Source organism: Diabrotica virgifera, chromosome 9 (assembly GCF_917563875.1).
Source record: "Diabrotica virgifera virgifera chromosome 9, PGI_DIABVI_V3a".
Taxonomy (NCBI): Eukaryota; Metazoa; Arthropoda; class Insecta; order Coleoptera; family Chrysomelidae; genus Diabrotica; species Diabrotica virgifera.
Window position 1 is genome coordinate 189,807,685 of NC_065451.1, and position 22,604 is coordinate 189,830,288.

Here is a 22,604-nt window from a genome sequence, read left to right on the forward strand (position 1 = left end):
AGATTTCTGTTTTCTGTCTAGTGCCGGTGGGTATCAATTTGCACAAGATATCGAGCAGAGAAAAAACTGAATAGAGTTTTCGAGCGAGTCCCGTTGGTTGTTGGTTGGTGAAGCAGTTTGGACGAGAAGAACCTTTCGCTACATCCTAGGACCACCTGTGGGAGAATCGAAGACTACGCAATCCAGGAAGAAGAAGAAAAGAAGAAACAAAAGGGTTAGTCAGAATTTTTGTGAAACGGAGAGCGTTTGCTTTATATCCACACCATATTTGTTTATTTTTTTGTATTAAGCATTTCTATAGCATAATTTAGCCATTTCAAATTTTAAAGAAGAAATAAGTAATCAATTCAAAAGGAGAAAAGTAAATTTTGTTTTTTTATGAGAATAGTCTAACGAATTATTTAAATAAAATTTTTGTTAAAACAAAGGAGATATCAGAATTAAAGCTTAATTTTATTAGATGAGAAAAAGTTGCAACAAAATTGAATTTTAGTATAATTTTTAAATCTTATATTTATGGTATATTGGATAAATTAAAAATATTTATAACATTCATATGACATCGAGTGTGTTTAATTTCCCTGTTTTGTCCCTGGAAGAAGTAAGCAACTAGAGTTACTAGAAGCCACAAACCTAACGTAATGCATTAAAATTAAAATAGCCCTGAGAATAAACTTTATTAGAAAATTTAATTAATTTTGGTTTTGTTTTACATAAGAGATAATTAAAATAATTAAGTAATTAATTAAAATAAGAATTTGCTGATCAATCTCATAACAAGAGAGAGTACAGAGCATAACAGTATGTATTTATGTATGTATGTATGGATGTATGTATGTATGTATGTATGTATGTATGTATGTATGTATGTATGTATGTATGTATGTATGTATGTATGTATGTATGTATATGTATGTATGTATGTATGTATGTATGAATGTATGTATGTATGTATGTATGTATGTATGTATGTATGTATGTATGTATGTATGTATGTATGTATGTATGTATGTATGTATGTATGTATGTATGTATGTATGTATGTATGTATGTATGTGTATGTATGTATGTATGTATGTATGTATGTATGTATGTATGTATTATGTATGTGGAAGAGTTAAACCGATCTGAATTTTTTTCTATGTTTGAAGAGAGGGTCAGTGCCGATTCAGAACCGGTGTAGTTTGTGACTTTTGACTACCCATAAGCCAGCTATAAGACTTGGTAGGTACAAAACGGCATATTTTTGGGGGTATATATCTTCGGTTCAAGAAGATACAGGAGAACCGCAAAATTTACCAAATCAATAGTGTCTAAGCCGTCAGGATCAGACATACACTCCGCTCAGTATGGCCGAAAAACTGAAAAACTAAACTTTGAAAATTTTGGTTTTTCGACAATTACTCAAAATTTCAACCTACGAATTGCGCCAATAACTGAGCGTTTATAGAAGGTCTCTGCTCATCTAACGGTGTATACCTCATATCCGGAAAAATTCGAATTTTTAAGTTATAGGCTTCATAAATATGATCAAATCTATTTCCTATGGGAAAACAGTTTTTCAAGCTCAATAATTCCTGTAATACCTTCAGTTATCATACTTGACCTTAGATGCATCAGATACTACTTGTCAATACGTTTCAAACTCATGTTTAGTGATCAAAATTGGTTAAGCCGTTTAGTAGTTATTAAGCTACAAAAGTATAATTCAATTAACCATTATCCCCGAAATGGTTTATGTAGTTGTAGTGGTTACGACGCTAAATTTGATCGGGCAACGGGCAATCCGAGTTTATTTACCGGCCATCCAAATATATATTTTTTCAATCTATTTCTAATAGAAAAAATCCATAGTATACATTCGATGTACACTAGATCTTTTTTGGGAGATAATACATTCATCTTCATACATTTTATTTATAAATAACTTTGAAAAACTCCTGATACAAGAATAAAATACCGCTACACGCCGTAAAAATGAGTGGCGCATACAATATTCCAGCTACAAAAGATCAGATATGAATATTACGTGGCGCGAAAATGTATTTCCATTTTGATGCAAAATAAAATTCTAGTTTTATTTTAAAAGATTTTTTTATAATATTTGCTAAATTTGAAGTAAACGCGCCACAAAAGAACTTCAAAATTTAAACTGTATCAAAGTTACTCTTTTGTGGCGCGTTTTACTTCAAATTTAGCAAATATTATGAAAAGATCTTTTAAAATAAAACTACAATTTTATTTTGCATCAAAATGAAAATACATTTTCGCGCCACGTAATATTCATATCAGATCTTTTGTAGCTGGAATGTTGTATGCGCCACTCATTTTTACGGCGTTTAGAGGTTTTTTTATTCTTGTACATATTATTCTAGACTAATCCTTAGTTATTTATTAAGATAGGAAGAGAAATCAAAATACCTACATAGTTAAAATTGTTGGTGCGTAAAATATTACTAAAAATATACAATATTCTACCTAGTTGGCTAGGACACTAATTCTGCTTAAACATTTGACATAATATTTTTATAGTTCTAGTTGCTTTGTTACTTTCTAAATTGAATTTTTCTAATAAGGAACTGATTAATATGGTTTTTGTACTAGGAGAACATAACAAAAATGTGCTACTAGAAATAAGAATTTACCATCAACAATTCCCTGATAGACGACAACCAAGAAGAGAAACTTTTCAAAGTTTACTAGAACAGTTTCGATGGACTAAACATTTAGATTATGAGAACGGCCTTACTAATATGCAGATCCCCATTGTTACTAAAGATTTCTTTTAATTCTCATTTTATTTATTTACAATAGTTTTTGTTCAATGAGATTCCTCGTAATCTAAGTGTCTTCTAATCCGTTGAGACCGTTCTAGTAAACTTTCAAAAGTTTCTCTTTTTGGTTGTTAGTCCAAGTAATGAAGCTTAAAATAGGACAAAACCTCTCAATTTTTACAGAATGGATCGATTTGCTTGAAAATTTGAGAATAAGAGAATAAATAGTCCAAGGTTCAAAATCTATATAAGGCCGAAAGGCGCTTTTACCATGGGGGTGGTTGCCACCCCATCTCGGGGTTGGAAATTTTTTATTATATTTTGACCGCAAAAGTTGGTAAAAACATTCATTCTAATCAAAAAACGTTCTATACATTTTTTTGGCAAAATTAATAGTTTTCGATTTATTAGCTATCGAAAGTGTTAGTTTTATATCGAAAAAATCAATGTTTTTAATCAGTTTTCTGCTAATAACTCAAAAAGTTTGCGTTTTATCTAAACAACTTTGCTTAACAAAAATGTACCTTTTGAAAAAATAAACAAAACCGTTTTTTTTAATTTTCTTTAAGACCAATAGTAATCGAGCTATACTTTGTTATATGTTAGCTCTTCTTCGTCAAATGCTAAATATTGTAGTTTCAAAGTCAAAAGGCGGGAACACTTTGGATTTTTCGAGTATAAATTGTTCAAACTAATTTAAAGTATTTAAAAATATCTATCTCCAGAAATAAAAAAAGTCTAGCTCAAAAATTAAGTGACATAATGAAAATAATGTCAGTCCCTATTTTTTTTCAACGAAAAAGTGATTGGAAAGAACCCCCTAATCACCACCCTAATTAAAATTAGTCATTGACCTTATTTGGTCTTCTTTATTTATGTATTATTAATAGGTTCTAGAAGTTTGACCGGCCTAGAATGGTCAGTTTTTAAAAAATGGAGTTAAAAAAGCGAATAACGAATTGTTGTAGTTTGGTAAAAAATGCATTTTCTTCAGAATAGAAAGATTAGCATCAGAGATACGAAAAAATGTTTAAACATGAAATTGTAGCTTATTTAATTCTTAAGAACATGGTTTAAAAAAGTTTTTTCTATGGCAAAAATTGAGTGAGCTATTGACAATTAAAACTTGTAATAACAAGCAAAAACCACATTTACCAACCCTTTCAAAGTCACCTCTTTTTGCTACTGAGAATTTTAAAAGGATTTAATATCAATAGCCTTATAGATCTTGTAAATCCTACAAAATTCTTTTTTACCAAACTTTCTACGATAAAAAATAAAAAAGTTACGGTTAAAAATCAATATATTTTTTTGAAAAAAAAAAGGGAGAAATCCAATTGGAAGCATAATAATGTACGTTGACGGTGTTTTTAGTCATTGGCCTTCTTCATTCTTCTTTATAAGTGTATTATTTATAGATTCTAGAAGTTTAACTGGCTTAGAATGACTAGTTTTTAAAAAACTGGAGTTCAAAGCGAATAACGAATTTTTGTAGTTTGGTAAATAATGCCATTTTCTTCAGAATAGAAATATTAGCATCAGAGATTCGAAAAAATGTTTAAATATGAAATTGTTGGCTATTTAATTCTTGAGAACTTGGTTTAAAAAATTTTTTTCTACGGCAAAATTTGAGTGAATCGTAAATGAGTAATATCGAAAAACATTGATTTTTTTAATATAAAACTACAACACTTTTGAAGGCCAATAAATCGAAAACTATTAATTTTATCAAAAAAATGTATAGAACATTTTTTGCTTAGAATGAATGTTTTTATCAACTTTTGCGGTCAAAACATAATAAAAAATTTCCACCCCCGAGATGGGGTGGCAACCACCCCCTTGGTAAAAGCGCCTATCGGCATCATATAGATTTTGATCCTTGGACTCTCCACTAATTATTCCCAAATTTTCAAGCAAATCGATCCGTTCTGTAAAGATTGCGAGGTGATAAGCTTCGGTTCCTGGGCTATGTCGTCTATCAGGGAATTGCTGATGATAAATTCTTATTAGTAGGAGCACATTTTTGTTATACTCTCCTATCACATATTAATCAGTTCCTCATTAGAAAAATTCCTATTAGTAATGACAACAAAACAACTGGAATTATAAAAATAGTGGTTATGTCAAATATTTAAGCAAAAGTGTCATAGTCAACTAGGTGAATATTGTGTGTTTTTATTAATATTTTACGCACCAACAATTTTAACTACGTAGGTATTTTGATATCATATCGAATATTAATATATATATTATATATATCAGTTTAGATTAACATGTATTTTCTTTTGAAAAATTATTTTTGGTTGAACATTTTCACGGCCAACCTAATAAAATTTCACGTAATTTTTGTTACAATTAATGTTTGGCTTAAAGAATCATGAATAACTCACAAATTAAAGCAGTTAGGTACAGGGAATGCTTAAGAAATAAAAAATACCATAAAATACCATTTCATTACAATACTAAAATACAAGGGGTGTTCAATTTAAGAAAATTCAGAAAATCTCATTCCAAGTTTCGACCAAACCTGTATACCAAAATTAAACATTTCGCTATATTCATAATTTGTAACAAAGTAAGCTATATTAATATGTACCTAATTATTTGAATGTTGCTACGAAATTAATAAAAAAAAACCTAATTATTATCTTTTAAACTACCCTGTATAACATTACAACACCTCATATTTTAAGAAAGAAGACATCGAGGAGAATTCAAAAATGTAAAAATATACAGTAAGTTCTATTTAAAAAAAAATTGATGGCAAAAAAAATTGAAGGTCGCGATGAGGGTTCCTAATTCAATACTTTTCCCCCATCCAAAAAGTGCACAACGCCCCTAAAGAAATTTTCATTTCAAAAATTTATTTGGTCGAAGCGATGACGGTCGCTAATTTAATAATTTTTCCCTATCCAAAAAGTGCACAACGTCCCTCAAGCAGTTTTCACTTCAAAAATCAATTTCATCGAAGCGATGACGGTCGATAATTTAATACTTTTTTCCATCCAAAAAGTGCACAACGTCCCTAAAGAAGTTTTCACTTCAAAAATTTATTTCATCGAAGCGATGACGGTCGCTAATTTAATAATTTTTCTCCATCCAAAAAGTGCATAACATCCCTCAAGGAGTTTTCACTTCAAATATTTATTTCGTCAAAGCGATGATGGTCGCAATGACGGTCGCTAATTTAATACTTTTCCCAACCAAAAAGTGCACAACGTTAATAAAGAAATTTTCACTTCAAAAATTTATTTCGTCGAAGCGATGACGGTCGCTAATTTAATACTTTTCCCCCTTCCAAAAAGTGCACAACGCCCCTAAAGAAATTTTCACTTAAAAATTTATTTCACGAAGTGATGACGGTCGGTAATTTAATAATTTTTTCCATCCAAAAAGTGCACAACGTCCCTAAAGAAGTTTTCATTTCAAAAATTTATTTGGTCGAAGCGATGACGGTCGCTAATTTAATAATTTTTCCCCATCCAAAAAGTGCACAACGTCCCTCAAGGAGTTTTCACTTCAAAAATCAATTTCATCGAAGCGATGACGGTCGCTGATTTAATACTTTTTCCCCATCTAAAAAGTGCACAAGGTCTCCAAAAGAAGTTTTTACTTCAAAAATTTATTTCGCCGAAGCGATGACAGTCGCTAATTCAATACTTTTCCCCATCTAAAAAGTGCACAACATTCCTAAAGAAATTTTCACTTCAAAAATGTATTTCGTCGAAGCGATGACGGTCACTAATTTAATACTTTTCCCCATCCAAAAAGTGCACAACATCCGTCAAGAAGTTTTCACTTCAAAAGTTTATTTCGTCGAAGAGATAACGGTCACTAATTTATTACTTTTTCCCATCCAAAAAGTGCACAACGTCCCTAAAGAAGTTTTCACTTCAAAAATTTATTTCATCGAAGTGATGACGGTCGCTAATTCAATACTTTTTCCCCATCTAAAAAGTGCACAACGTCCCTAAAGAAATTTTCACTTCAAAAATTTATTTCGTCGAAGCGATGACGATCACTAATTTAATACTTTTTCCCCATCCAAAAAGTGCACAACGTCCGTCAAGAAGTTTTCACTTCAAAAATCAATTTCATCGAAGCGATGACTGTCGATAATTTAATATTTTTTTCCATCCAAAAAGTGCACAACGTCCCTAAAGAAGTTTTCACTTCAAAAATGTATTTCGCCGAAGCGATGACTTTTCTTCAGTTCAATTTTATTCAGAAAGAGTTAAACTAGCGTTTAGTGTTTAATTGGTGGTAATTGGGAAAATAGCTGTCAAAATATATTTGATTTTGTGAAAATTGTTACATCTAGCCCCCTGCTCCCCTATATTTAATAGACACTTTATCTGCTTCACCCTGTATATAATAGCACTTAAACTTACTTCAGTACTTCCTTCAAAATACATCCTCCCTCAACACCAGCGACGTATTCTAGACCTAAAGGTGTAAAAGCTCCCCAATCAGATTCCATTACAAAAATATGTTTGTCCAATTCTTCTCTGTGGGCTTTGTCATAGGCTTGGACGCCAATCAGTCCCTGTTCTTCAGCTGTCCACAGGACAGATCTAAAATAAAAAATACTTAAGGGGAGAGGCGCAAAATATCGCCTGTCAAAATTTTCAATATGTTGTAAATGTATTCCTTTTTTTTTCGAATCCTGAGAAAACTAATAAGTATTGAAAAATTTAAACGCACAATGAAAGATTACGTTATTGCCGAGGGCCGAAAGTCTCTTAGAATAAATAAAAAGTTTTTTTTTTGAATGATATATTTGCAATTAAAAATCACACTAAATTTTCTCTTTTATTTTCACCCCTGTAACTTATTAACATAAACATTATAGAAGTTTTCGGGAACTTTCGGCCCTCAGTAATAATGTAGTCTTTCAATCTGCCTTTAAATTTTTCAAAAATATTTATTAGTTTTCTCAGGATTCGAAAAAAATGGATACATTTAAAACACATTGAATATTTTGACAGGCGACATTTTGCGCCTAAGGCCTATGCCCTTAACTAGAAGAAAAGTAAGTTGGGTATAAAAGGTTGACTCATTAGTTAAATGTCTCAACTGTTCTGCTAACTTTTGTTGTGTATATTTGTATTTATATATCTACCTAATTAGCTTTCTTCGGTCCATCTTTGGACATAGGTCTCCTAAATCATTTTCCATTCTCCATTCTCGTCTGTCTGTCGCTAAAGTCATCCACCTAGAGCCCACGTGCCCACGAGCCCACCTATTCTTGATATCATCTCGTTTGATGCCTTCCTCTGCTTTGTTTATATTCCCACGGTCTCCAATTTATAAGAATTTTGCTCCATGGGTCTTCTTTTTGTCTTATATTGTGTCCGGCAAATCTCTATTTCAATTTTGCAACTTCTTGTCTAACATCCCTAACTTTTGTTTTCTTTCTTATCCACTCGTTTTTCTTTTAATCCATTAGTCTTATGTGCAACATTTTTCTTTCCATTGCTCTTTGCGATTTTATGATATTGTCCATGTTTGCTTTTGTAAACGTCCACATTTAAGTAAGGAGAGAGAGAGAGAGAGAGAGAGAGAGAGAGAGAGAGTACGCATTGATTGTATATTTGTATATATCTGGGTCTTAAGATGTTGTGGATATCTTTTGTTTTTAAGGATGTAGCTTAGTTTGCCAAATGCTGCCCATGGCAGTCTAACTCGTCTTTTGATTTCTGCTGTTTGGGTTTCCTTGTTAAATTTTATAATTTGACCCAGATATATAATTATATTATAAAATTTATAATATAAAATTATATTACAATCGTGAACTTGTTCTATTTTATGTTGTCCGATCCTCATTGTGATGTCCTCATCTGTATTTGTTATGATTGGTCTTGCTGTAATTCATATTAAGGCCTATCTTGCCAGCTCCTTCATCATTTCAAACAATTCTTCTTTTTTATCGGTTATCAATACGATGTCATCAGCGTACGTTAGATGCTTCAAGCGTCGTCCACAAATCTGTATACCTTTTTCTTCCCATTCTAATCTTTTAAAAATATCTTCCAGAGCCTGATTGCAAAGTTTTGGTAATATTGTGTTACCCTGTCTTACACTCTCATACTTTAATGGTTGTTTTGGCTTCCTTATTTATATTGGCTAATAATTCTGTATATATGTGGCCAATTCTGCTGCTAATCAATCAAAGAAGCCCATTCACAGCCCATTATTCGACACTGTCGAAAGCGTTTTCGAAATTTTATGAACGTTATATATAGAGGAATGTGGTATTCATTTGCTCGTTCTATAAGGATTTTCATACTTAATAAATGGTATTATAAATAAATATGTATTTGTACTCTGCCGATAATAACATTTTTACTGTCTGTTCATCTCTCCGAGAACCAATTAGCTCATTATTCGGATTGTTCATTATAATGTCTTACCTTACAGTCCTTTTTGGTTTTAAACCAAAAGCTTTAAGTACGCGCAATGCATACCAAGAAATGAAAGCACCACCTCCATCGTCCATAGCTCCTACACCTACGTCCCAACTGTCAATATGGCCAGATACTAGAACTACTTTTTCAGGATCTCTGGATCCCTTAATTTCTGCAACGACGTTTCTCGATGTAACTGGATCCAAATTTTGAGTTTGGATGTTGAGTTTTAATACTATTTTCTCACCTCGATCCTAAAACCCATAAAGGTCTTTGTAGTTGACAATATTTCAGTCCTAATATAAATATAACAGAGGAAGGTAGCACAAAATCAATTGCAATAGAAACAGGAGTGCGACAAAGCGATTCCCTGTCAACCACATTATTCAACATAGCAGTAGAAGGAAGAGTCAAGGCCAGCAAAATTAAAAGAACTATATCCCACTCCTCAAGTTATACCTCAAGCACACACTATTTTGTTCTTATGGGAAGAGACAAGGAAAGATTAAAAGAAGCAGTAACAATCCTGGCAAAGGAAGCACGGAAAAGAGGTCTACAAATTAACGAAGGAAAAACAAAATATCTACTCTGCTCTAGAAGAGAAGAAAAGAGGACGAGAAAAATCAAAATGGAAAACTACACTTTTGAAACAGCCCAACAATTTAAATATTTAGGAGTAATAATGAATGGCCAAAACAAAAGAAGTAAAGAAGTAACGGAGCGAATACTAGCAGGCAACAAAACATACTGGAGGCTTATGAAGGAAAAGAACTTATCCAGAAATACAAAACTGAAACTATAAAGAGTTACAATCAGACTAGTAGTTACGTACGCAGCTGAGACAATGTGCCTCACGGAAAAAGATGAAAAAAATTGAGAATATTCGAAAGGAAAATCCTCAGACGGATTATGGGCCCGATAAGATTGGACAACGGAGAAATGAGAAGAAGAATGGACCATGAACTAAGAGACATAATGAAGAGAGAAGATATAGTTAGATTTATTCAAGGGCAGAGGCTGAGATGTCTGGGACATATAGAGAGAAGGAAAAACGACCTATTGATTAAGAAGATCACCAGACGGCAACCACAAACTGAAAGACCAAGGGGAAGACTCAGAGAGAGATGGGAGGACCAGGTCATGAGAGATATCAAAATTCTGGAAGTGAGAAACTGGAGGTAACTATGCACATATCGAAATAAGTGGAAGCAAATTGTTACGAAAGGCAAGTCATACAACAAAATTTGACAAAATAATCTCCAGTTTTTATACATTTTAAAACCTTGTTACCTGCATTCTTTGGAGCATATGAGCATCTTCTATTGTTATTGAAGCTGCTGCAATCTTGGGTATAGAGTCTTCGTATTCAGTTACACCAGTATGGAGTGTATTTAAAGAGAATGGCGTTGCAGACCTTATCAAGGTTGCTATTGCTCCATACTTAGCGGCCTTACTTGGTCCTTTATACCTATGGAATAATCAAAACCTGTATTTTTTAATAAAATGCAATGCATTTGTACAATTCGTAAATACTTACGAGGCTAGGTAGCTCAACAGTAAGATGTTTGACTCTAAGTTAATTCAACTATAGTTTCTATTTTTGATACCAAAGATACGTGTTTTAAAAATCTAAAAGCCCCAAGTTAACTCAGCTTGAATAAGATAAAAGCTGTGACACTTAATCTGCTTAAAAACAACTTCTCAGTGGAGCAAACGATCGAGGAAGATTTACTGATCTTGTCGTGGGAATAGCCATCGATTATACTTAGCCTCAACGATTAAACATGACGACGCAGCAATAAAAGTAGGTTGGAAAAACTATTTTGAGGGTCTGCTTACAGAGCAAGCACAAACAAACATAGCCCATGCAGTAGCTGTTATCGAGATGGCAGATCGGAAATAAAATAATGAACTGACAAACCCACCCACAAGACAATAGATATTGGATACCATTAAAGCAATGAAAAATAATAAAGCCCCAGGGATTGACAACATACCAGCTGAAATTCTCAAAATTGGAGGACACACACTAATAGATAAATTCTATAAACTGATAAGAGACGTATGGGACACAGAAGAAATTTCGGGAGACTTGAAAAGGGCAATTATATGCCCAGTCCACACGAAGGGAGACAAACTGCGCTACAAAAATTATAGAGGCATATTCTTAGTCTGTGTGAGTTATAAGGTGTTTACGTGGATCATAAATCGAAGATTAAGCCACTTCACAGAACAAATCATAGGAGAATACCAGGCCGGATTCAGACCAGAACGGTCTACTATTGATCAGCTGTTCAACGTGAAACAAATATTAGCTAAGGCCTGGGAGCACGACATAGATATCTACCAAATCTTTGTAGGTTTTCGACAAGCCTATGATAACATATATATACACCGTTCTTAGGCGTCAACGCCCTTCGGTAGGGATCTATGGAGGAGTATCACCAAGCCGCAAGCCCTTATCCCTTGCCGTACCGCTCCTCCATAGGCCGATCAGACGCCAGTTTATTCCAGACCAAGTCGTAGACTCTATTGAGTTTTATACTACGGCGTTGGCCTTTTATTAATTTCAAATGACCTAGCTGAGGCTCGAACCATCAATCGCAAATACATTAAACTTGTCGATCGACTGCGCTTCAGCTAACTCAACCGTCTAGACCGACAACATGAGACTAACAGACCGTTTAGTCCTACGATAACATACATAGAGATAAAGTATATATGTAATTATGCAAGAATTTGGTACACCAAGGAAATTGGTAAAGCTAGTTCAAGCCACCATGACTCACACAGAAGCGCAAGTACAAGTTCAAAATGAATTGACAGATCCCTTCCAGATAACTAAAGGGCTAAAACAGGGAGATGGGCTGGCACCGCCTCTGTTTAATATATGTATGGAATATGTCATCAGAATTAATGTCCGTAAACCCAAAAACAATGTACGAAGATGATGTAAATTTAATGGGAAGAACCGCAAGATACGTCATAGAACTCTATGTGAAGCTTGAAGCAAATGCGAAAGCAATAGGACTGGCCGTCAACGTAGATAAAACTAAAGCCCTACTACAAACAAGGACCCAAGGAAACTTGCAGAATTTAACAGTAGACGACGGTAATATAGAAGTAGTAGATCAGCTCACATACTTGGGTGTACAGATAACCGAGAATGGCAGCGAGGAGGGAGAAATACGGGAACTGATAATGCTTGCTAACAAAGCATACTTCTCTTTGTCGCAGGTGTATATATCCAAAAACATCCACAGGGAAGTAACTTTTAAAATATATAAAACCATCATACAGCCATTAGCAACATAATATGTAATAGCACCATATTATGGTGTAGAAACGTGGATCATGACTAAAAAGACAATAAACCTTATTAATACGTTTGAAATAAAGATATTAAGGAGGATACTGGGATCCATTTTCGACAATGGTATATAAAGAATGAGGTTCAACCAGGATACAGATTCGGCCACAGTAGAATCAGTGTAGTGTGCTATGCGGATGATGCAGCCCTGATTGCAGAGGACGAGGATAACCTACAAAGACAACTTTATCGATTCTATCGAGCATGTTGACGACTAAACATGGACATATCCACGCAGAAAACAAAATGCATTACCATTGCGAAAGACCCAATTAGATGCAAACTCGTGGTAGAGGGGAAACCCATAGAACAGCTAAACCAGTTCAAATATCTAGGTGTAGAGTTATCAAGTTATCATGACTCAGCCAGAGACCTAAGAGGACAAATTAACACGGCCGCTGTCTTGTCCGGATGTTTGAGAGATGTGGTCTGGAATAACCCATATAGAAGAATGGATAGCAAAGTTAGAATTTATAAAACTTGCATCGGACCTGTCATGACCTATGGCATTGAATCAAGAGAAGACACCGATAAAAGAACAGCCGAAATGAAGACACTAAGAGCAATAGCAGGGAAGACAAAAAGAGATAGAATACGAAACAACATCATCAGGAAACAATGTGGCGTGCAAGATGTAGTAAGATGAAGTAGGCAAAGACTTAGAGAATGATTCAGGCATGTAAAAAGAATGGAAGGGCACAGACTACCAAGAATTGCGCTAGAAGGAAAACCAGCAGGCAAGCGTCCACCGGGGAGACCACCAAAAAGATGGAGCGATAGCTGGAAGTCTACCTCTCAAGAAATACTTCAACGTCGGAATTAACAGATCGACAGATCTACAACAAGTATAAGAAGAAGAAGAAGGTTCAACCACGAGTTATACCAATATTACAGAGAACCCTCTATATCCAATTATGCAAAATATAAAGATTTCGCTGGGCAGGTCACCTTATAAGAATGGATACCGACAGAACACCTTACAGAACGTTTAGCGAAACTATGGTGGGACGTCGGCCAGTAGGAAGACCAAGAAAGAGGTGGATAGACGAAGTGAAAACCGATGCTAAAGAGATATGAGGGTGAACAACTGAAGGAGAGCAGCCAGAGTCAGAGATACTTGGAGGCGGATGCTTGGGGAGGCCAGGGCCCTACTTGGGCTGTAGCTCCATAGGAGAGAGAAAATATAGTCTCTGCCTCATAGCCTCTCATAGCCTCTGCCTCGGTAGCGAAAATGAAGAAGATATTTCTTCATTCTGAACAAAAGAGGCAAAGAAAAAAGAACAGGTCCAAAGCATGATGAATCACTTTTCTGGCGATCTACAGTGATGTTACGAAAGAAACCAGTGTCAAATAAGGAGTCGCCTTGAAATAATGATATCTAGCAATATATGCGCCTGAGAACAACAGAGCTACCAATACAAGACAAAACATTTATGAACATCTTTAGAGTGTAATAGTAGAGAGATTTTAGACCCTCTACTTTTTGACGTACGTTAAACGTAAAACGTTATATTTGTCATGGGCTTAGACAAGGAAAGAGAGAGGACGAGTAATCCTATGACCAAAAGTGAAGCCAAACCGACACCAGAGATTTTGATCATCGACGTATCTTTGGGGTATTGTTATGCATTGAGTATTTAAAATAAAAACATGAAATGTATTTAAAATGAAGAATTTGTGTACGGTAAATGTTTTATTAAGTTGCTCATATTACGTACATATGTTTCAATACATACATATGTTTTTATTACGAATTTTAGATGATGCTTTACTTTATTTTTTATGAAATTTTAACCTTCAACGAACACCCACCACTGGCAACCCATTGTTATTTTTGACGTGACCGCCATGTTTTTGCTGACAAACAAACCAAAAACTGGCTTCACTTTTGGAACGTGTGTGTTAAATCAGTGTTACCCGTCCTCTATTTTTTCCTTGTCTAAGGTCATGGGCACTGAGTGATAAATAAGGGCAGGCCCGGCCCCAGGGGTGGGCGAACTGGGCGGCTGCCCAGGGCGGCAAATTTAGGGGCGGCAAATTTTAGAACACAGCCAATTTTATAAATTAAAGAAATAATAAATTATATGTTTTTAATATTAGACAAAATCAATAGTATGAACAGGAGCGGTAAAAATTCAACTGTAAAAACGAGAATTAAATAAGTTAAACAATAACAATTGCAGGCTTCATTCGACGGAAAATCGACAACACCGCCTTCTTCTTCCTCGCATAAGAATTGTGGGTTCAGAACGACCCCTCCCAGAATATTATTAAGTGTTTAGTGTTAAAAATAATTGTGAACGTGCAGTAGTGGATGCTCCAATTGATCAGCACCGAGAGCTTTTCCCACCAATTGCAACTGAAGTGAAAATATTAGGTGACTAGCGTCATCTGGCAATTAAAAGATGAAGTTTTCGATCCTAATAGCATTATTAATAATATTTAAAAAATATTAAAATATTACTAAAGCTCTCGGTGCTGATCAATTGGAGTATGGAGAACAAGCCTACGTTCTCTCCGATGAGGCTCCAATAAGAGCCGAAAATCGCGATTCAGAGGGCTGGACTGCGCTCCATATTCTAATTGAAAAGTAAGATTGTTTTGCCTTCGCATCGCAACTGAATTAAAAATAAAATTTTTATTTTATTTTTATATTGGTATTTACTCCTTCGAGTAACTAGGTCTATTTTCTGTTGGAATTTACCAGCTGAACAGACGGGGTCGTGAATTGTAAGTTTTTTTAATTCCCCCTTGTCTTCTTCGCTTCAGCATCCATTTGGCTTTCAAATTTTAGAAGCCTTGGAGGTGTTACCAAGGAAATGGACCAATAAGTTTTCAATTTAAAAATCTTTTAGTAATATTTTAATATTTTTTAAATATAATTAATAATGCTATTAGGATCGAAAACTTCATCTTTTAATTATTAAATGATTTTTCCCGTGATAAGGAACAAAGAGTTCTACTTACTTAAAAAAGTAAGTGTGTAATTATTGATATTGATAGTGAATTTTTGGATATTAAAAGATGTTAATTTATAGTAATGTATTAAAATTTCATGAAAATATTGTAAATAGATATGTTTTTAAGCGTGTATCGGTCAAATAAAGTGAAAAAAGGAGTATTAAAAAATTTAGCATGAAGCACACATCAATAAAAATACAATCGTGGTTTAAGTTAGCGATCGCTGAAGGAAGGTGGTGAGTTATGGATCTACCAAGGGGGAGGGGGCGGCGGTCGCCAGTCTTGCCCAGGGCGGCAAAATCCCTAGGGCCGGGCCTGAATAAGGGATAACGTGTTTGCTTAAAATAGTTTTTGAAACCCTTCAGAAAATACGCACACAGGTTAACGTTAATTATTGACATTTGGCAAACGTAACCTACAAAACGGCAGTTGTGTGCTATAACTTATTTTATTGAATTATTTGCCATAATGGAAGAAAATGTATTAAGACGTTCACCAAAGACAATTTACTACTTTAGGAACACAAAACATCCATCCTAAATTTAACAAGACAATTCAATCAAGTGTCAGATTTCTTAAGAAATGGTGTAATTTAGAATTATTCTACCAGGGTTGCCAAGCAGATTATATTCAATTATATAATATATTTATTACCTGATAGTTTTTAAGAAAAACAAATTTTGATTACAATTTTATACATCGTTACAATTTTTTATTCTAGTTGTCTTTGGTTCAGCTCATATGCCTTTTTTTTCGTTTTTTATGATTTAGATATGACATTTGGCAATCTTACAAATACGTAATCCTTTAATAACGTGAACCTTATTTCTACCTAAATAAGGGGATACTTTATCCGCTAATAAAATAATACGTTATTTTTCAGTTAATGCGCATGAGCAGAATAACGTATAACGTTTAACGTTGCTGAAATAAGGGGCTTAAAAACTCTCTAGTAATAAAGACTACAAAATGAATGTATATAACCATTATGGACGCTTTTAACGTTCATGTTGGCCATAATATACACAAGGAATTAAACAACGATACAATGAAATGATACTGGAGATAAAAATATCAGAAATGATAACGGAGACCTTCTGCCGGACCACTGCATTATAATAATTGAATTACGTATTAATAAAACCTTTATTATTTAGAACTACGTATTAATAAAACCTATTTAATAAAACCACAACCCCTAAATCGCAACCCTCGGTCGTAAATGCCAAACGCCTTAACGTAGAATGACGTATGAGGTATAAAGGCCGGGACACACATGTCCGCACCGAGCCCGCACCGCATCCGCACTGAGCAGAGACAGTTAGCCCCGGTGCAAATTGATCCTAAGCGAGACACAACCTGCACCGGCGAACTGCGTGGACAGTATTGTGAATCAGGCTTATAAGCGAGCTGTTCACGTGAACTCACAATGGTTTGACGCAGCCATGTTGTAATTTTTAAACTAAAAAGAATTTAGATGTGATAACCTTTTAATTTTAAGGGTTTTATACCCGATATCTGTGGCTTTTGCCCAGTATCCATGATTTATCATGTGAATTTTAACAATTACTCTTCTATGAAGGATTATGCGTTGAAAGTACTTAGCTGATTATTAAAAAAAAAAATTTTTTTACACACTTTCAATTTCTTTGAGAACATACACCTGTTTGCCGGTTTGACCTTATAAGCGAGAGACCGCAAATTGAACCCATCTTACAATCAGTGCATGCATTTGCAGGTCTCGCTTGGGAACGTTTGACATCGGCGTACAGTTTTCTTGGGTCGTGGGACGCGTGACTCACTGCCAGTTGTTTATTTTTACTTGTTTTTGTTTGCGAGATGGACGTATCCGTATAATATTAGCATAGTCAAAACCCAGAGTGAAAACTGCTTTGTCTTTGTCATTAAATTCTGATAACTTTTGGTAGACTAAATAGTCAGAGATACGAAATTAATAATCAAAGTTATGCCTTCACAATAACACATTACTAGAAAAATAAGGTGAAAAATGATTCATGTTACTTAAAACCGTGATCGATAAAAATGCATATCGTATTACCCTCAAATTCAACTTGTTGGCATATTACATTTTGCTTAAAAATTAAAAACGAAATATGCAGATAGTGTTATTTTTTATGACCGATCAGTAGCGGAGGGATTATTAACCCGGCATCTGCCACGTGGGGTGCTACCAGCACCCCATAACACATTTTTATCAAATATTTGGTATTTCAAGTTTGGTAACCGAGCTGTGCGTCATAGTAGCTTTCTATAATATTATATAACATAGATGTGTTAGTGTTTGAAGTCGTTATTTAGTATCATTCTGAACTTTTGCCCATCTCTATTCGTCACAGCGACAGCCAACGGTTGGGTCGGGTTGGGTTTAATATGCGGTGCGCTAGAAAAATAACTGCACGGTTCACCCGTCCCGCCGGCGCAGGTTGTGTCTCGCTTAGGTTCAATTTGCGAAGGGCCTTAGGCTGGCCATGCGGTCTCTACTCGGTGCGGACGCGGTCAGGGCTCGGTGCGGATATGTGTGTCCCACCTTAAACCTAAAGGCCCATTTATACATAACCGGGCCGTGTCCGTTCCGGGTCAGTGCCGAGTCCGGGTATTTTTAATGCAATATTTACATACAACCGGGTTGTGGCAGTGTGCGTACCGGGCCGAATAAGAGAGAAAAACGTTATTACATATCTCTGTGTAAAAGATAGTTGAAAATATTTCGGCTTGGATAGAAAATCTCACCACACAATATCTATTGCTTGTCTGTTTCCCAGCAGTCGCGTTCACAAAACAATAAAATTGTGTTTATACAAGTCCCTGCGATCCGAGTCATTTTCGTGCATCGCCAGTGCCGACAGCAAAAATATCGGCTGGGATTAATTTCAGACCGGGCCCGGACGGGCCCCGTCCGGGCAACGCCAATGTATAAATATACTCATAAGAGTACATATTGTTTTTTTTTTGGACCGGGCTCTGTCTTAACACGGAACGGACACGGCCCTGATATGTATAAATGGGCCTTAAGGCCCATTTATACATACCCGGGCCGTGTCTGTTCCGGGTCAGTGCCGAGTCCGGGTATTTTTATTGCGATATTCACATACAATCGGGTTGTGGCAGTGTGCGTACCGGGCCGAATAAGAGAGGAAAATGTTATTACATATCTCTGTGTAAAAGATAGTTGAAAATATTTCGGCTTGGATAGAAGATCTCACCTCACAATATCTATTGCTTGTCTGTTTTCCAGCAGTCGCGTTCACAAAACAATAAAATCGTGTTTATACAAGTCCCTGCGATCCGTGTCATTTTCGTGCATCGCCAGTGCCGACAGCAAAAATATCGGCTGGGATTAATTTCAGACCGGGCCCGGACGGGCCCCGTCCGGGAAACGCCAATTTATAAACATGCTCATAAGAGTACATATTGTTTTTTTTTAGACCGGGCCCTGTCTTAACACGGAACGGACACGGCGCTGATATGTATAAATGGGCCAAACCAAAGCTTACAACTAAAATTTTAAAAGAACTAATGAATCAGAGGATCAGTTTAGCAGATGAACAACAGAGTTTTCGTACCGGAAGATCGTGTACAGATGCAATATTCGTCATAAAGCAAATTACTGAGAAATCACTAGAGTATAATAGACCAGCATTTCTATGTCTTATTGACTTGAAGAAAGCATTTGACAGAGTAAGACTCAAAGATGTAATCCATCTTCAATATAATAGAGAAGTTCCCTTAGATATCATAAACAACCATTGAAAATATCTATCAAAACAACAAAATGGAAGTTAGAATAGATGGATAACTTACAGAACCTATAGACATAAGCAACGGAGTAAGACAGGGAGCTACAATTTTATCTCAGAAAACTAAAACATTATTAATCAGCAAAGAACTAATCAGATATAAAATAGAAATTGATGATATCAGTATTGAACAAAGTAATGGAAATAAAATACCTTGATATTACATTGTCAAGCTACGGACACCTGGACAAAGAAGTGAGAAGGACAAAGAAGTGAGAAACCAAATTCAAAAAGCAAATAACACTTAAAAGAATTACAGGAAATACGATGAGAGATCGACACAGGAGTGAACATTAGAAGTCAATTTAACATACAGTGTATAAACGAATGGACATTAAATAGATAAAAAAAAGAATGGAATAACCACATAAGCAGATTGGGGGAGACAGGTGTGGCCAAAGTAGCAAGAGGTACATCACCAATCGGTAGAAGAAGTATCGGCCCACCGTGCAAAAGATGGAGTGACAACCTTCCTTAGAGGTACCAATCCGCTAATGAATAAACAAAATTGCTTATAAAATGGAAGAAGAAGGAGAATGATTTTATGCAATGAAATAAATATTTTACTTCTAAAGTCAGGAAAAACGCTGTTAAAACGCTGTTCTACTCACCTGTATTCTACATTTGCAAAATAATTAACATATTCGTAGTTGTACACCACAATTTTTCCTTTAACTTTTTCAGAAACTCTATCCAATTCATCGAAGTCTTTAACGACGATTGCTTCCGCCTCGACTCCATTGGCTGATGTGGATACAGAACCACCGAGGGTCAGTACTGGAATGTTGGTTCTTCTTGGCGACAGCATTTGACATGTTTGAGTTCCTCATAAAAATAAAAGAAAATAATGTTATAAAAGAGAGAGAAGAGAAAAGTGTACTTGTTGAACCAGTATGTTTCAGGCATATGCAAGGTTTTTCTTCTTTGTGTGCCGTACTTGTTTTGAAGAGTTGGCTATCGTCGTATTAACAAGCTGATGGAATGTTCCTCTGTCGGCAGCTATATGAAACAATTCCTCGACCGTTTGACCAGTTTACCAGTCCATTGTCTAATGTTACGCAGCCAGGACAGTTGTTTTCTTCCAACCCAGCGTTTTCCTTCGATTTGTCTTGAATGATCAACCGAAGTAAGCGATATTTAGGTACTCTCATTATCATGTGTAAGGTTTGAGGAGGTAAATTCTTTCCAATACGAATTAGATAATGGAGAATAACGACACATATTCACATGCAGTACGACATGTAACCCTTAAATAATCCCAACACTTTACGTAAACAATATACCTACAATAGTCTAAAATTTGTTTAATCTACAATCTTGACCGTGGATTAAGTATTAAATGATATTTTGTTATTCTTCTTCTGCAGGTGCCATCTCTGCTACGGAGGTTGGCAATCATCATAGCTATTTTAATTTTTGAGGCAGTAGCTCTAAATAGTTGTTTTTAGCTGAATCCAAACCATTCTCTCAGGTTCTTCAGCCATGAAATTCGTCTTCTTCCGATACTTCTTCTGCCATCTATCTTTCCTTGCATTATGAGTTGCAGAATGCCATAGTTCTCGCCCTGCATCACATGTCCGAGATACTATAGTTTTCTTTCTTTAATTGTAAGTTCAACTTTCTTCTTTTTACCTATTCTTCTCAGTACTTCGTTGTTCGTAACTATCTACCCAGGAAACCCTCATAATTCTTCTATAGGTCCACATTTCAAAGGCGTTAAGTCGTCTCATTGTCTCTACATTTAACGTCCATGATTCCACTCCATAGTCTAGTAAACTGTATACGTAACATTTTGTTAGGCGTACTTTAAGAGTTCATCTTAAATCTTTGTTACTTAGGACCTTTTTCATTTTCATAAAATTAGAACGTGCTTTTTCGATTCTGACTTTGATTTCTGCAGTGTAGTCATTATTTTCTGTTATAAGTGTTCCTAGGTAAGTGTACTTTTTTACTCTTTCGATCTGTTGGCCCTCTAGTATTAAGATTTCGTTAGTATTATGGTTGTTTTTACCAATTTTCATAAACTTCGTCTTTTTGATATTAAGAGAGAGTCCGTACTCCCTACTACACCTTACTATTTTACTCATGAGTTTTTGCAGGTCTTGTAAACTATCGGCTATTATTACTGTATCATCTGCATGTCTGATGTTAACTAAGACTCCATTTACTCTTATGCCGACTGTTTCATCTTCCAGAGTTTCTCGCATTACCCCTTCAGAATAACCGTTAAATAACAGAGGTGATAATATGCTGCCTTGCCTGACTCCTCTCTTTATTTCCATTTCTTCAGATGTTTCTTTTTCAATTCTCACTATTGCTCGCTGATTGTAAGAGAGGTGTGTTATTAGTCTTAAATCTCTTTCATCTAGGTTTTTAGTTTTCAGAATTTCCATGAGTCGATCATGTTTTACTTTATCAAACGCTTTATTGTAGTCTATAAAACAGACGTAAAGAGGACGGTTAACATCCAAACATCTCTGTGTCAGCACGTTGAAGGAGAATAATGCCTCTCTGGTACCCATACCATTGTGGAACCCATATCGAGTGTCACTAATATCCAGGTACAGTTTAGAGTGTATTCTGGCGTGGATAATTTTCAGCAGAATTTTCAAGGTATATAACATTAAGCTTATGGTTCGGTAGTCACTGCATTCTTTGGCATTCATTTTCTTTGGCAAACACACAAATGCTGATGTCAAAATTTCTCTAGGGATGATTCCCGTAGTATAGATAGCGTTGAACAATTCCACTATTATGTCCAGGTTTTTCTCGTTGACCAACTTTATCAGATCGCTAGGTAATTCATCTGGACCAGCAGTTATATTGGTTTTCATAGAGTCTATGCCTGACTAACCTCTGATTTAGTTATCTCTGGGCCCGCATCTCCGGTTTGGCTATCTACGGATGTACCAGCTTCTCTCTGGTCATGAAATAGTTCCTCGATGTACTCTTATAATATTTCCATTTTTGTCGAGCAATATATTTGAGGTTTTTCTATTTCTTATTCCGGCTAGTTCTTTGACTTTTTTATGTAGGTTGAAGTTGTCATATCTGTTTTGCAATTCTTCTATTTCTTTACATTTTTCAGAGAAGTAGGTTTCTTTAGCCTCCCTAATTTTTCTTCTTATTTGGTTTTGAAGCTGTTTACTTGATACTAATATTTCTAATAAACTACAACTTTGGAAGTCTCAACAAGAAGGGATGGGCGAAGGCGAGTATCCTTAGCCTAAATCTGGATCACATTGGCAAGGGGGTAAACCTCGACAGAAAATCC

The 22,604-nt window shown here is 35.3% G+C and overlaps 1 protein-coding gene across 2 annotated transcripts in view; it reads right to left on the reverse strand.

Moving 5' to 3' along the window:
* LOC126892890 (carboxypeptidase Q-like) overlaps positions 1–22,604 on the reverse strand; it is a 39,780-nt gene that overhangs the window by 7,863 nt on the left and 9,313 nt on the right. Inside the window, exons 3-6 of one of the 2 annotated variants that reach the window (XM_050662712.1) lie at positions 19,942–20,155; positions 10,472–10,649; positions 9,188–9,435; positions 7,166–7,348 (exon numbers count right to left, since the gene is read on the reverse strand). In XM_050662712.1, coding sequence (XP_050518669.1) covers positions 7,166–7,348; positions 9,188–9,435; positions 10,472–10,649; positions 19,942–20,155 — 823 coding nt within the window. The remainder of the gene's footprint in view (positions 1–7,165; positions 7,349–9,187; positions 9,436–10,471; positions 10,650–19,941; positions 20,156–22,604) is intronic. The other variant, XM_050662711.1, reaches the window with a different exon arrangement.